Source organism: Gigantopelta aegis, chromosome 8, assembly GCF_016097555.1.
Source record: "Gigantopelta aegis isolate Gae_Host chromosome 8, Gae_host_genome, whole genome shotgun sequence".
Taxonomy (NCBI): Eukaryota; Metazoa; Mollusca; class Gastropoda; order Neomphalida; family Peltospiridae; genus Gigantopelta; species Gigantopelta aegis.
The window spans coordinates 33,952,147-33,967,143 of NC_054706.1; the positions used below are offsets into that span (position 1 = coordinate 33,952,147).

The following is a 14,997-nucleotide window of genomic DNA, read 5'->3' on the forward strand; positions in this document are numbered from 1 at the left end:
TGTCGTTAAAAAACCCCAAAAAAAACAATCTTTCAAACACAGGCTTGACTGTATACAAGTAAAAGAGGAATGAACAAAATGTCTATTAAAAGTTGAATGCAGAATAGTCGGACCCGGCAGCAATGAAAACCTGCACTGAAAATTAGCAACATTTTCTACAAATAGTGCTCTTTGAAGTCGACTTGTTCCTGTCTGCTGCCGCACGGCATAAAGAAGTCATTACACCCTGTAGAATGGGAAGAAACAAGGAGAAGAAACAAGAAAAAGAGCATTCTTCAAGTGCATGTTTCCTCGAGAAATCCTGCTACGTCAACAAAATGTGTCCGAGGATCCGAGTTAATTAACATAAATCACACAACAACAATCAAAATGTCCACGCCCCACCGCTCCACAAAGATGAGCACACAACTGGAGAAAAATGGCCCACACCTGTCTCACTTATGAGGAGGAGGAAATTAGCCTCATCCACTTTTGAGGACTTCAAGCCTGGAGAGTTCGGCCATTAACAATTCAAAGCTAGCTAATATACTGGTGATGGGTGGCTAGCTGATGTACCATTGGCCACAGTTTGTGAGGAACTCGGAGGATGGCCCGAGACAGGCGTGCTTGAGTAATCAGTTAATAAAAGCATTGGTTGAATGACCAAAAGATTTTATTTTTTATTTTACTTTACATAATGATTTTAAAAAAATTATATGAATGATTTTTTAGGGTTTAACTTTTATTAAACACCTTTTAAGCAATAATGTCATTAAGATCTTTAAAAACCCACACATTTAATATTTTACAAAAAAAAATTCAATTATTTTCTTTTCTTTATGGTAAGAAAACTAAACAGCAAGCACTTGAAATTAATAAAATCATTCAATCAGTATAAATGGAAATCAAATTTCATTTAAGTTTATTTTGTTTAATGACACCACTAGAGTCCAATGATTTATTCACCTACTACATTTTTTCCATTTGCAGAAAGGGATCTTATATATGCATTTTCCCCATACAGGGTGACAGCGGGTTTTCTCTCTATATCTGTGTGTTCCTTAACCATAAGTCTGACACCATATAACTGTAAATAAAATGTGTTGAGTGTGTTGTTATATAAAACATTTCCTTCCTTCCTTCCTTTCCCCATACAGGAAAGCACATACCATGGACTTTAATATACCAGTCATAAGGTACTGGTTGAGAAGGGAAAAAAACAACATTCAAAGAATGGATCCAGTGAGTGGATTTGATCCTGCGCTCTACCAACTCGGCCATATATCCCACCACCAAAACAAAGAGGACATACTAAAAATGCAGTATTTCTATAATTTAGTCTACGATTCACATCCAATTTTTGTCAGTCTGCATCCCAAATGCAACCAGACATTTGTGAGTTTGAAATCTGAGCTCCTGGACAGGAAGGCATGCAAACGCTCGACGCGCTGGTATGTGCAATCTCAGTGAACCGGACTGGCATCGGCCTCTCCATCCCCCCCAACAAAGGCATCACGTTGCCGGAGTGTCGAGATCGCGACGCTGATAGAAACGTGCACCGACAGCCACTCATTACTTGATGACTTTGAACTGCAGCTCTTCACCTGAACCACACCAGGCTGTCAGGTCGACAGAGACATCTACCAGGTCCCAGGGGACATAACCTCATGCTACACATTATAAATAGAATGTGTAGTCAGTTTTCTGATGAACTGAATGCCAGTATGTATATGTTACGTATATGTATATATATATATATATATATATATATATATATATATATATATATATATATATATATATATATATATATATATTCATGTGTCTAGGCTTGAAAACCTTGTATTTTCAGTCCAAGTGTGTAGATATAATCTTGCTACAAGAGATACGTGATGGTCTATATTCCAGTATTTCATAGTGACAGGTCTTGAAAAAGCTATATACTGTTCTAGTCAGTACATGTGCTTCAGTGGCAGGGATTGAAAAAACCCTGTACTTTTCCAGTCCAAGAGTGAAGATATAACATTGCCACAAGTGATAAATGTGAAAGTCTGATGGTCTGTATTTCAGTATTTCGCAATAACTGGACTTAAAAAAGCTTATCGTTGTAGCCAGTATGTCAGTGGCAGGCTTGAAAAATTGGTCATTTTCCAGCCAAAGAATGTACTGGTAGATAAAACCATGTGCAAAAGATACCTGTGCAGTTCTGATGGCCAGTATTCCAGTATTTCACAGTAATAGAGGTTGAAAAGGCTATACTTTTCCTTCCAGCGCTTCACAGCGACAGGGCTTGAAAAAGCTGTTCTTTTCCAGTCAAAGAATGTAGATATAACCTTGTGTAAGAGATAAATGTGCATTTCAGATGGCCCGTATTTCAGTAAGTACTTGACAGTGGCAGGACTCGAAAAATTGGCATTTTCCAGCTAACTTAAGGCTGTAAATATATACTTGTACCAAAGATAAAGGGTAGTTCTCAAGTCGTATACTTCAGTGGCAGGGCAGAGCTGGGAAAAACTGAACAAAGGAGTATCCAAAAGAGACCTTTAATGAATGTCTCTTTGTACCATATTATCATAATTTGTGGAAACTATTACAGTTTTCTGTTAGACAGGTGGCTGTATTCTTATTCCATTTGCAATCAATGATGGGTTGTTGTTACTTCATTCACCCGATATGCACAAAGAACTCTGATAAGCTGTATGAAACCAATTTTCCAGTTCAGCCAATATGCATTTTTAATAAACTGTTAGATACAGATCTAACCCGAGGTTAGTCAGTGAGTTATTTTGGGTGTGACGATGATAAAAGTTTTCTTCTGCCAATGTCAACAGTGCACTGCCGAAACATTAAAGGGACTGTCCTGAGTTTGCTGTCATTGTAACATACAGTGAACCCTCTCAAAAGTGGACCCTTTTTTAAAATCAGTACAGAACTTAACCTCTCTAAACCGAATACCTCTTAAAACCAGACATTTTATTTAGTCCTGAGGGTGTCCGGTTTAGAGGGGTTTCACTGTACGAAGGAAGAAAAGGAAGGAAATGTTTTTATTTGACGACGCACTCAACACATTTTATTTACAGTTATATGGCATCAGACATATGGTTATGGACCACACAGATATTGAGGGAAGAAACCCGCTATCGCCACTTCATGGGCTACTCTTTTCAATTAGCAGCAAGGGATCTTTTATATGCACCATCCCACAGATAGGGTAGTACATACCACGGCCTTTGATATGCCAGTCATATTGCACTGGCTGGAATGAGAAATAGCCCAATGGGCCCACAGACGGGGATCGATCCCAGACCGACCGCGCATTGAGCAAGCGCTTTACCACTGGGCTACATCCCGCCCACACATTACTTGAAATTCGGACTAAAAAAAAAACATTTAAAATTTCTTTTCATTTCAGCTAATTCAACACAAGGGCCACTATATTAAATCCAATTGTCCAGCTGGAGTAGAGTTGATTACACACATACACACACGCACACCGTGCACCAGTGTGTGTACCACACAATTACATACACTTAATGGGGATCACTTGAACAGAAAATACAACGGACTACAGTCAAGGAGATGATTATGAGGGTGAAGCTCTGCTCCAGTGACGGCCATTCAAACGTCGGGGTGGAGACCAGCTCCACAAACATGGAGGACACTGTGTGTGTGGCTAGTGAAACAACTATTGTTAGTCAACCAGCTGCAACGACATTTTTTTCCCGTAAGCTTGAAAAGAATAAAATACTTAGATTACAGCTTTAAGCACATCAGTGATGATGGGAGAGAACAAATCCCATTTAAAGGACCTATTTCAGCACCCAATTCCAACACTGGTAATCTGTGATGGGTCGTAAAACTAAGCCTTAAAGGTAATTTGTTATGACTACCAGTCTATTAAACAACCGGGCAGAGACAGGCCTGTAGGCTTGTAATGAGAGGTGATAAAAAGAAAATAGCATAAAGCTGATATTAACAGGGGAGGTCCTGCTGAATTATGTTATTAGCTTACAGTAATAAAATACATTCACGTACTGTGCTGAACTAGTTCAGCTTTACTATAGCAAATGTCTTATTATGAAGAAAAAAAACAATAATAAAAATAAAATTTAATGTTGGGAAACAGGTGACTTGTGAAACAAATTCAGTCAACTGTTAAAAGGTATTCATTACCAACTTCATATACCAGTCAAGTTTGTCCTTACAATTTTGTTACTTAAAAAGGTCACACATGATTGTTTTTCTAAAATAGTACTTACTGATATTATAAAAGAAGGGAAAAAAGATACTAGGGGCCTCATTCACAAAGTTCTCTTAGGCTCTGTTAGACAAAGCATCCTCTTTGCAAGTCTTTTAGCATTACACTGCGATATCGCAATGTTGTGAGAGTTTAGTGAATTAGACCCCAGTACTTTAACTCAACAGGTGCATTGTTAGATCAATCACTTGTGGTGTTTGCATCACAGGATCGAACCACCTTGGTGGATCCATTCAGCTGATTGGGTTTTTTCAAGTTCCAACCAGTGCACCACAACTGGACAAAGGCCATATTTTTTTCCCCCTGTCTGTGGGAAAGTGCATATAAAAAATCCCTTGCTGCATTAGGCAAAATGTAGCAGGTTTCCTCTCTAAGACAATATGTCAGAATTGCCAAATGTTTGACATCCAATAGCTGATGATTAATTAATCAATGTGCTCCAGTGGTGTCATTAAACAAAACAAACTTCTTCTGTTTTTTGTTAGGTCAAGTAACAGTTTATTTAGAAAATGTTTCAGGATTATTTAAATTCTCTTCTGGTCAGACGGAATGTTTTTTTACCACAGAGCCAACCACTGCCAGTTTTAAAAAGTCAACCTGCCCAGTTTGCGAGCAAGCACCACCATGGAATCTCCATTAATAGAATCTATAAGGAACGATCTCGTGTGACGCGAGGGCAAAACGTTAGGTAAACCGGAGATAAAGATCACTCTCCTGCTCGCTAGAGTTCAAAAGAAGATGATTAAGAAACTGTGGAGCTCTTCTGTCTCTGAGGAGCTGTATAATTTGATTTCCCTGTTTGTACGATAACACGGCTGTATCGGATTTACATACGTCTTAATACAGGCGGGTAAAGATCAGGAAGCTGGGGGAATATTTGATTAAAATTCGAAGCAGATACTTTTGATCGCAACGACATCCCATTTTCGGCTACGGCTGTAGGTTAAATTAAGCTCAAAGTGGTGGAGAAAAGTGATCTAATTGACCTGTCTCGTCCTAAGTAACGCTAATAGACCGGTACTGGACAATGCTCCTGAGCAATGGACAATCATTAACTACTTATCTGAGGCTGGAACAGGGAAACCCTCTATCCCACTCCACTTACATAAACATCCTATTACAGACCTTTTGATTTCTGCCCACTCAACACGGGGCATCAATATGAAATCCCTCTGAAGCTGGCACAAGTTCAATCAGCAAATAGAGTTAAGAAAACAAGAGTGGCCAGTCGAAGGGGGATGTTCGTGAATGAAATCGACAGTCAACTGCAGGATGCGTGCTTGAGAAATCAAATCAACTAGAATGACCGCAAAGTTGTCAAGTGGAAATTGAATCTTTTTGGGGTTTTTAAATCAAGCTCATTTCTAAATATATATTGCTGAAAAAAAAATTGTGCCTCTAAGAATCCAACCCTACTTAGAAAAAAAAAGGACCAACTTTTCATTTTTTTTTCTTCAGTAAATTATTTTTTTATTTTTTTTATTTTTTATTATTAATATATTAATGATTAAATAGACCCTTAGAAGTGAATTTTTTTTTTATCATAATAATAAAGCTTACCTACACTACCTAATTTAATATTATGTACCAATTGAAAAAATAAATAAAACTTTGTAAAATAATAACCTTGGATGCACGTGTATAGGTGTACATGTATGTCACTGTGTGTCTGTATATATGTACGTACTTGCACACATGTCTTTGTGTGCATGTGCATGCACATCCACATACATAACATATACACACACAACACACACAAATGCAGCAGCTAACCAGTGTTAAGAGTGCGACTGGAGAATAGATTTCAGATCAATAATGCAATTATAGAACAGTCTAGCCTCATTCATTTCACTATGTAATTGACACACGCCATCACTTAAGGAATCTCCGAGGAAATGTATTCCACCACTGCAATTGACCCGTCTGTGTAGTGTTTATTTACCTTTTTTCTTTAATATAAGAGTCGAAATAAAGAAGAATCTTGCTGATGATAATGCAATACTTTCTAATGAAATAAACACACTTGTAGCAGTCTCTTGTGGGCTTGTATACACTTCACACAATAGGATAAATATAAACTGTGTTGATTTAAATAAGCTGTAACAATTGAGGTTTGTCGGCCTGTGTGGATCAATGGGTAAAAAGATGGAAAGACAACAAAGGAATGAACAATGCATAAAGATGAATATATGGATGGATGGATGGATGGATGGATGGATGGATGGATGGATGGATGGATGGATGGATGGATGCATGCATGCATGCATGCATGCATGGACGGTTGGATGGATGGATGGACGAAAATGGACGGATGGATGGATGGGTGGGTGGGTGGGTGGATAGCTGGATGGTTGGATGGATGGTTGGATGGATGGTTGGATGGATGGATCAATTGATGGATGGATCAATCGATGGATGGATCGATGGATGGATCGATGGAAGGTTGGGGAGGTTGGTGCAGGTTTATGGATGGATGGGAAGGAATGGTTGGGATGGATGGATGGATTGAAGGTTGGGGAGGAGGATGGATGGAATGGATGGATGGGATGGATGGATGGATGGATGGATGGATGGATGGATGAATGGTTGGGGAGGTTGGTGGATTATGAATGGATTATGAATGGATGGATGGATGGATGGGATGGCTAAAGTTTGTTTTTTGACGACGCCACAAGAGCACACAGATTCTTTAATCACTGGCTACTGGATGTGAAACGATGGGCCGATGGACAGAAGGAAAGAATTTTGTTAACTTCCAGATGAATGGAGGACGGATAGAAGGATGGATGGACCAAATGATGAATGGATGGACATACATCTATCCAGATATTGATGGATTTATGTGCTACCAAGATATAGATGAAGGGAATATAGTGAAAGACAAATGAGGCAGGTGCTAGTTATGTGCAGACACTGACCCTTATCGTGTGAGAGATGTGCAATAAAATACACACTGTAAAATGTCCGCCTTTTTTCAATTATCATAAAACGAGCTTGCACCCATGCATAGCATCAACGTCCAACCTTTGCACAGTGGGCTCTGTAACAGACTGTGCCAAATGAAGTACAGAGAAGACAGACTGCCCAAACCAATCACCTATGTGTATATTATAGTTATTTACATAGGGGACAAGAAATCACATAAATTTACCCAACATTCTTAGCTGCCTTTCGACACTACTAAATGTTCCCCCATCTGTGGAAAATGGTCTAAACTGATTCTTAAATCACATTGTCCATGCTGTTAACATCAAAATATGCACCACAATAATGGTATACTTGGATTTTTGTTCGTGGTATTTCCTTCATTCGTGTCCAGTAGCAAATCAGCTGTTTTTGAGGTCAAAAAAACTATTTTAGATCTGTCCATTGATCATGGTGTTGTTTCAGTGTACATGAGAAATTTATTTTAAAAAATAAAATGCTAGATGCAAAATGTGAAATCTCTGATCAGCTTGCATTTTGTTTATTCAAAAGATTTTAAAAAATGATATTATATTGTTAATAATATCTTATTAAACAATCTAGGTCATATTCAAATGTTGGTATAGTGGAATGCATACCTTATGAGAATGTCTATGTAAAAAAAAAAGTATGTGTACCTTGGACAGAAAATGAAAATAAGTTGAAAAAGTTGAAAATTTATTTCTGAACTTGCCTCTTGCATCTTATGTAATATTTACAGTGACTACATATACATTCTTAAGTTCTTTCTAGTGTTATAAGTGGTGACACGACTAGATTAATGTATACAGGCAGAGGGACATACATTAACAAATAATAATAATAATAATTAAAAAAAAATATATAATTATTTTGCATTTGTAAAAGATACTATAGGATAGCCGGAAATAAGTGTAGCTTTAATTACAGTGTCACTAATCTGTAGTAAGGTCAGACTATTTCTGTGTAAAAAGTAGCCAACACAAATGTCACAAAAGCTGATGAACTGTGTGACGTGAAGGTTTATTTTGACTAGTCTGTAATATACATGTACTAGATTCATGACTTCTATTTATAAAAAAACCTCATAATAAATATGAAGGTTACATTTCAAATTTATTATATATTTTTTTTTTTTCCAAAATGTACAAAAAAATAATACTTTCATAACAATAACAGAATCAGTATCATATTCATAACTAAATTTTCACAGTACTGATAAAAAATTAATATTTATTACATAATTTATTAAAAATTTAATTAAAAAAAAGAAAAAAAGGGTTTCAGTGTTATAACAGAATTTAATTTTAAAAAATTTCACAATTTCCCTGTTTACAAGGTCTCTCTCTCAGGGAAGAGTGTTAGTTATAACTGAATTTAAATACCGTATTTGACCGGAAATAAGCCCAGGGGGCCAAGACAACTCATTGTGAGCTTAGCATGGGGTGGGCTTATTCCCAGACAAGGGGCCAGTTTTGTTGAGAAAAAAAATTTTATAATAATTAAAATAAATAATAATAATTAAATGAACTAGGAAGAAAACAAAAAACGTTCAGTAGCATATCTATTAATTAGTGTTCCATTTGTTATTAATAAATAATAATTGTTTATTAATTAAATTGTGGTTTTTTTACTAGTATCTAATTATCACAAACACACCTTCTATGTTACAATTACTTACCAGTGCTGTTTATTTACATCCAAAATTTAATGCTGAGAAGACTTAAAACAACATCAATTAACAACAAACTCAATAGCTATACACACGTTTCTGACATGGGCAGCCAGCTTACACTACAAAAAATTGTCAATCTAAGGTCATTGTTCTTAGCCAATCAGAATATGGTATTTGCTTAATTAGCATTAACTGCGGACCCAGTGTGGTGGTAAAAATAGACATTGGTTTTTAGTTCATACTTGGGCTTGGATACTTCAAAGAAATACTGCAGGCATGAAATTGAAAACAATGTTACACACTGTTATTGTTAGACTGCTAAATCTCACTGGTGGTAAAATATTGTGTTACATTTGTGTTTAATTATCTGCAGGAGGTATTACCTTTTAAATGAACTTTGAGCAAACTTGCAATTTAGTGTTATTTATAAGGTGACGAAGTTGGGGGTGGGCTTATTTACGAATGAGGGCCTAATTTCTTAAATGCTATCAAAACGGAGGGGGGCTTATTCAAAGACATGGGCTTATTTCTGGTCAAATACGGTAGTACTTCTTTTCTACTAATCAAAAGTAACATTTATTACATATTTTTATTTTCCCAAAAATTAAAAATATAAACACTTTCATGACAATTACCAGATCTGTATCACAACCCATACAATGTACACACTGTTGACATTCATCTAACTAACTGTAACGGGTTCAATCTGGTAACCTCCGAGAGAAAAAAAAGAGAAAAAAAAAAAGTCTTTAATTAACTCATCATCGTCCATATTAAAGTACCTACATGCGCCATACAGATGCACGACCCTGGCAGAAAGTGTACGGGTCGTCTTCCAAATGCCATGACATTTGTGCTGGAAAAAGTGGTCCGACTAAAAGCCGCGCTGTTTGCACAGGTGGGTCGGTTTTAGTTGAGTGAATCGGCGGCGAGTACACCAAGACAGGGGTGACAGTGGTACGAATCGCCAACTACCGACCGCAGACCAGTCCGGGACAGACACGCGAGAACATGGGACTTTCTACCCCTAGTGATTGAATACTATTAATACGTGTCGCAAACAAAATATACACTGACCTCAAAAGTAAACCTGATGAACAGAAAAACACTGATTAAACACAGTTTTAATGTCGAAATACCACATCATTGTCGTATTGAACTAAGCTAGGCACACATTCTCTGTCCAATGTCTTTTTTTTTTTAAGGAAATAACTTGTCAATAAGAACATACCAGTAGAAATTGGTGTTAATGGTAAATGAATGTGGAATTAATATAGGAATCAATACAAGATCAAAATAGGAATCGACACACAAGCAAGGGTATCGTGTATCGTATCATCAGCAGTAGTATCTTGATGCATTGATGCATCGGTGTATTATAACACCCCTAGTAACTAATGTACCGGTATATTAATCAAAACTTAAATGTGTACGGCACAGTTAAATAATTTGAGTGCTCTCCACTTTGGATAAATATCCCAGATATATGAAACTGGTCTCTCGGAGAAATACACTGAAACTTAGCTGGGCTAATGGTGCATGTTATAAATGAGCACTTATTGGTCAGGTGTACATGGATAAGTGGTGCTTTTAGAAAACCAATTCCAAACCACCCATGTTAATTAACAGAAAACATTTAGCAGGTTCGTATTATCCCAATCTTAAAGGAAATGGTGTCCATTTGGGTTCGCAGACAGCTGCTACTTATATGTTTTCATGTAGAGTACAATCTGCTGTAAACGTCTCGGTGGCACAGTGGTTAAGCCATCACACTCAAGACTGGTAGGTACTGAGTTCACATCTTAGTAATGGCTCCCGCCAAGAATAAGCTTCAACGACTCTGTGAGGAGATGCAAGGCCATTATATATAGTAGTGTTGATATAAAGTGCTCCTACTGACAGTAGCTAGTGGGAATTTCCCTATTAGCTCAGTTGGTAAAGCACTGGACTTTCGTACTGAGAGTCTGTGGTTCGAATCCTCTAAGTGGAGGTTGATTTTTTATCTGTTACATATACCGATATGACTTCTCTTTTACTAACCACTAACAACTAACCTAGTGCTAACAAATAAGCATTAACCATTCCCCCCTCCCAAATCACACGTCTTTTTTCTCACATTATATACATGTATATTCCTATCACCCAATAAACAAGGTAATCTCCCCCCACCCCACCCCCCCCGACCAATGCAGGTGGACCCTAAATAAAATTGTGGTTATGCCAGTGCCATTAACTCATTAACAGACAACCAAGAAAGCTGAGGTGGGTACTCAGGACAGCATGCTTGGACCTCACTTGGACATAAACATGAAATAAAGTTGAATACTGAATAACAGAGCAAGGTCTGTTTGTTTAACAGTGTCTCAGCACTTACACTATGGCTCTTTGATGTCTAACATGTGGTTGGTTATATGGGACAAAGTGTCTAGAGAAAAAAAAAAACCTACCCTGCTTCAGCCACATAGGCTATTCCTCACAAATAGCAGCAAGGGATCTTTTATATGTACACTTTCCCATACATGGTATTTATCTTACAATGACTTGTTACAAAACGCATCTTATTTACACGTCACAGAGCAATCATATTTTATTTGTGCTTATTGGATGGTATAGTTGTGGAAGCTGGGTCTTTGCCATGAAGTAGCCAATCAGATGTAATCAAAGTGATATCCCATTAGTGGGAGATCGCTATGCAATACCAAAACTCCTCCAGGTGTTAATGTTATACATCGATAAAATCACAAATAAATGACAATCAATTCTTATATAATAACCATATGGTGATAAATGTGAGTGTTTGCTGTGATAAAATGTTTGTTCATCTGGCTACTAAATTCCTGCAATTTAATTTTAACTAGTGTCAATGTACCAACTACCGTTGTGCTTGAAACATGTGCATGGGGTCCTACGAAAAATAGCGTGACAATTTTTATACGGAACTAGGGTAATCATATACGCTACCTTTTATCTCTGAAATGAGCAGCTAGATCAGATGATTTCACAGGGCTTCTAGATTATGGTAGCCCCACACCCATGGCTAGTGATATTCAATGTTGGGCTAGTAAATAACTACTTTTGCCATACCCGATGGCTAGCGAAATTGTTTTGCTCAAATGTTGCATTTAAGTTTATTTTGTAAATATGAATATCCTGCCCCAACCCCAATGTTGGTGATTTTAAGCTCTTTGGGTGACATATTTGATTATTACTATTATTTTATAAACTTTTATTAACTTTAAAGAAAAGTAGGGCTAGTGAATTTTTAATCGTGGCTAGTAAATTAATCACTGATCCAATGGCTAGTGGATTTTATCAATTATAAAAATTCTAGAAGCCGTGATTTACATAAAACTAAATACAATATATCCATGTAAAAAACCCCACTTACATGCCACTTCAACGAGTCCCGGTTTACTCTCGACGAACTTGGGCGCGGGTGACCCGGGTACGGTGTTCCAGGCATAGCACCTACAGATGTATCCCTCGCTGCCAAAGTACTCCTCCACCTCCTCCCGCGACACCTTGATGCTCGACTGGAGGGTGCGGATGCCCGTGATAGGGTCGATCAGCTTCAGGTTCACCTGGTGTTTCGCCTGCACCTGCTGCCCCGCGCACTTGAACGTGATCTGGATCGCGGGCGTCGCCCGGCACGTGATCGTCACTGGCTTGTTCTTCACCACGTAGTAGTTGGGCTTCGGCTGCTCCTTGAACAGCGGCGGGCCCTGAGCCAAGGGATCACTGCTGCCGATTACCGGGGCAACGAAATCACCTGCAAATAAGAAGAACGGGAAATCAGTATTTTTAAAAATGAAAAAGGGATGTCACATTATATACAGTATATTGCTGTGTATTAGACGACTCCTTGTACAAGCCGACCTCTTAGTTTGACCCAAAATATCAAGTACAAAATCATCGGCCGAAGTCATCTTTTGTCCAGTTGTATGTCGTATTGATTTCAATAATACTGTCAACAAATGGACTTGTGCTTTTCTTTTTCATTATATTTTTTTCCATTTAATTATTACACATGGTAATCGTAATCACAATCATTGTGACAAATGCTAACGTCCACCATGCCGTGCAAAAATAATTTAGCACCGATAAATCATAACAGGAAAATAAACACTGTGTGTCGAAGTTGTACATGTAAATACACTAGTGTGCTCAAAAAGCTGTTGGAATTCCATTATCAATCATCAGCTATAATCAGTTGGCACCAATGATCGGCTTTCAATTATACAATTAGTTAGATCGAAAAAAAACACCCAAGCATTTTGAGATACTGCTAAAGCAATACATGTCCTCTACTGGGACAACCAATATTTTGTATCTCCTAAGTTCAAGGGTCATAACTCTGTCAAAAATGGGTAAATCGCCACGAACGTCAAACTTGATTTGTAACAGTACTTGATAAAGCTATACTCAAAATTTCATATCAATGTCTGGAGGGATGGGGGGGGGGGGGGAGGGGAAATGTCCAGAAAACTATATGTGGGCCAGACTGATGGATAGATGGATGGACAGACAGAAAGACGGAGACGAAAACTATAGTTCCCTTCAGTTGGACTGTTTGGGGACTAAAAAGAAAGAGAAATACCAGGTTTTTAATGTAAGCCCAAAAGCAAACCCGCATTTCATCCGAGAGGCACAGTTTTCATCATGAAGACTGCATGAATAATTAAAGTTAATATTTTCCATCACAATTATGACTAGAAACCCAACCACTTCACTTGGGTTTTTGTATTATTATGACACCATCAGTATGCACTCTCAAAGATTAAAAAAAAGATTTTAGTGTTATAACAGTTTCAGTAGTGTGGATAATCAAATAACATTTTGTGATTGATCCTCAGTTGCACTAGACAATAATCAAATAATAAACAGCTAAATGTACTTTTACGTCAAACTTGTTTTGTTTTAAGATAGGTTTTTGTTTCTATCAACACTTATTATAATAAATAAAAATATAAAAAATAATTTGTGAGGGAGGAGCAGGGGGTTGCACAAAATGAATGAATGAATTTTTAATGACATGTTAGCACAAAATAGATTAGTTATTAGGTGTCAAACAAACGGTTTTGTTTTCTCACATTAAAAATACATCAGCAGTGTATATAATAAATATTTTGTTGCCAGACTTTTAATAGAGAGATAAATATAAACAGAATATAACCGCTAACCCATGTATATTCTATTAAGCCAGCTGGTCGACTGTTAGAGATGGCTATTTAGACAAGGCTGACTGTGTACAGTATAATTATTAATGAGTTCGGTTTATCTTTACACAGGTGGTCACAGAACCACCCGTCTGACTTGTACAGGGATTAAACAGGTACATAACAGAACACAAACATATTTGTCCAGCTTTGTGACCCATCGAGTCCGCTTCGATTAAATCTGGTAAAAACATCCGCGCCATGTTCCGACTTTAACCAGCGCTAATCCCCAGACAGACCAGTCAAACAAGGGAGATCTGGTCAGACAATCAGAGACTCCTAATTTATACCCAGTCAGGTCCAAGTCAAACTGACAGCCATCAAGAGGCAGTTATACAGCGAGCAGGGGCAAACACTATCAGTGATCTGGCAGCAGACACCCACCGGTCCCCCCACCCCTTTCCGATTAGAGTAAATTTACTCGTGTTTATATTCAATTTGACTGAAGGTATACTCCACCATTTCAACTGTGAGTGTTTTCGATGTGCCGTTATAATTGAGGCAGAAGTCAACATGGGGGTGGTAATTGAGACTTTGTGTAGTTTTTATGTTTGAACAGGATGAAACTAAAAGCAAATTCAGTGGAACCGGATCTGACCGGTATTGACCAGTTTGGTCCAAGTCAATCTTAAATAAATAAAATAAAATTTGAGGGCTTGACAAACATAACTAGTTATGTTAAAAGTCATTACTTTTTCTTTTTTTTAATTAATAAGATTTAACATTTTAAAAATTCTTAACAATCTGAAAAGAAAACAAGTTTATATATTTATTCAATTTATTTAGCTTTCCATCCCATCTATTACACATGTATGTCCATCAAAATGAATTAGATTTAACAATGAAGAAAGATGGAAATGTTTTATTTAACAATGCACTCAACACATTTTACTTACGGTTATATGGCATCAGACATATTGTTAAGG

At 37.4% G+C, this 14,997-nt stretch overlaps 1 protein-coding gene across 8 annotated transcripts in view; it reads right to left on the minus strand.

The window, feature by feature from the left end:
• LOC121378276 (netrin receptor UNC5C-like) overlaps positions 1–14,997 on the minus strand; it is a 174,616-nt gene that overhangs the window by 86,091 nt on the left and 73,528 nt on the right. For all 8 annotated transcript variants that reach the window (XM_041506369.1, XM_041506367.1, XM_041506366.1 and 5 more), the window contains exon 2: positions 12,244–12,624. In XM_041506369.1, coding sequence (XP_041362303.1) covers positions 12,244–12,624 — 381 coding nt within the window. The remainder of the gene's footprint in view (positions 1–12,243; positions 12,625–14,997) is intronic.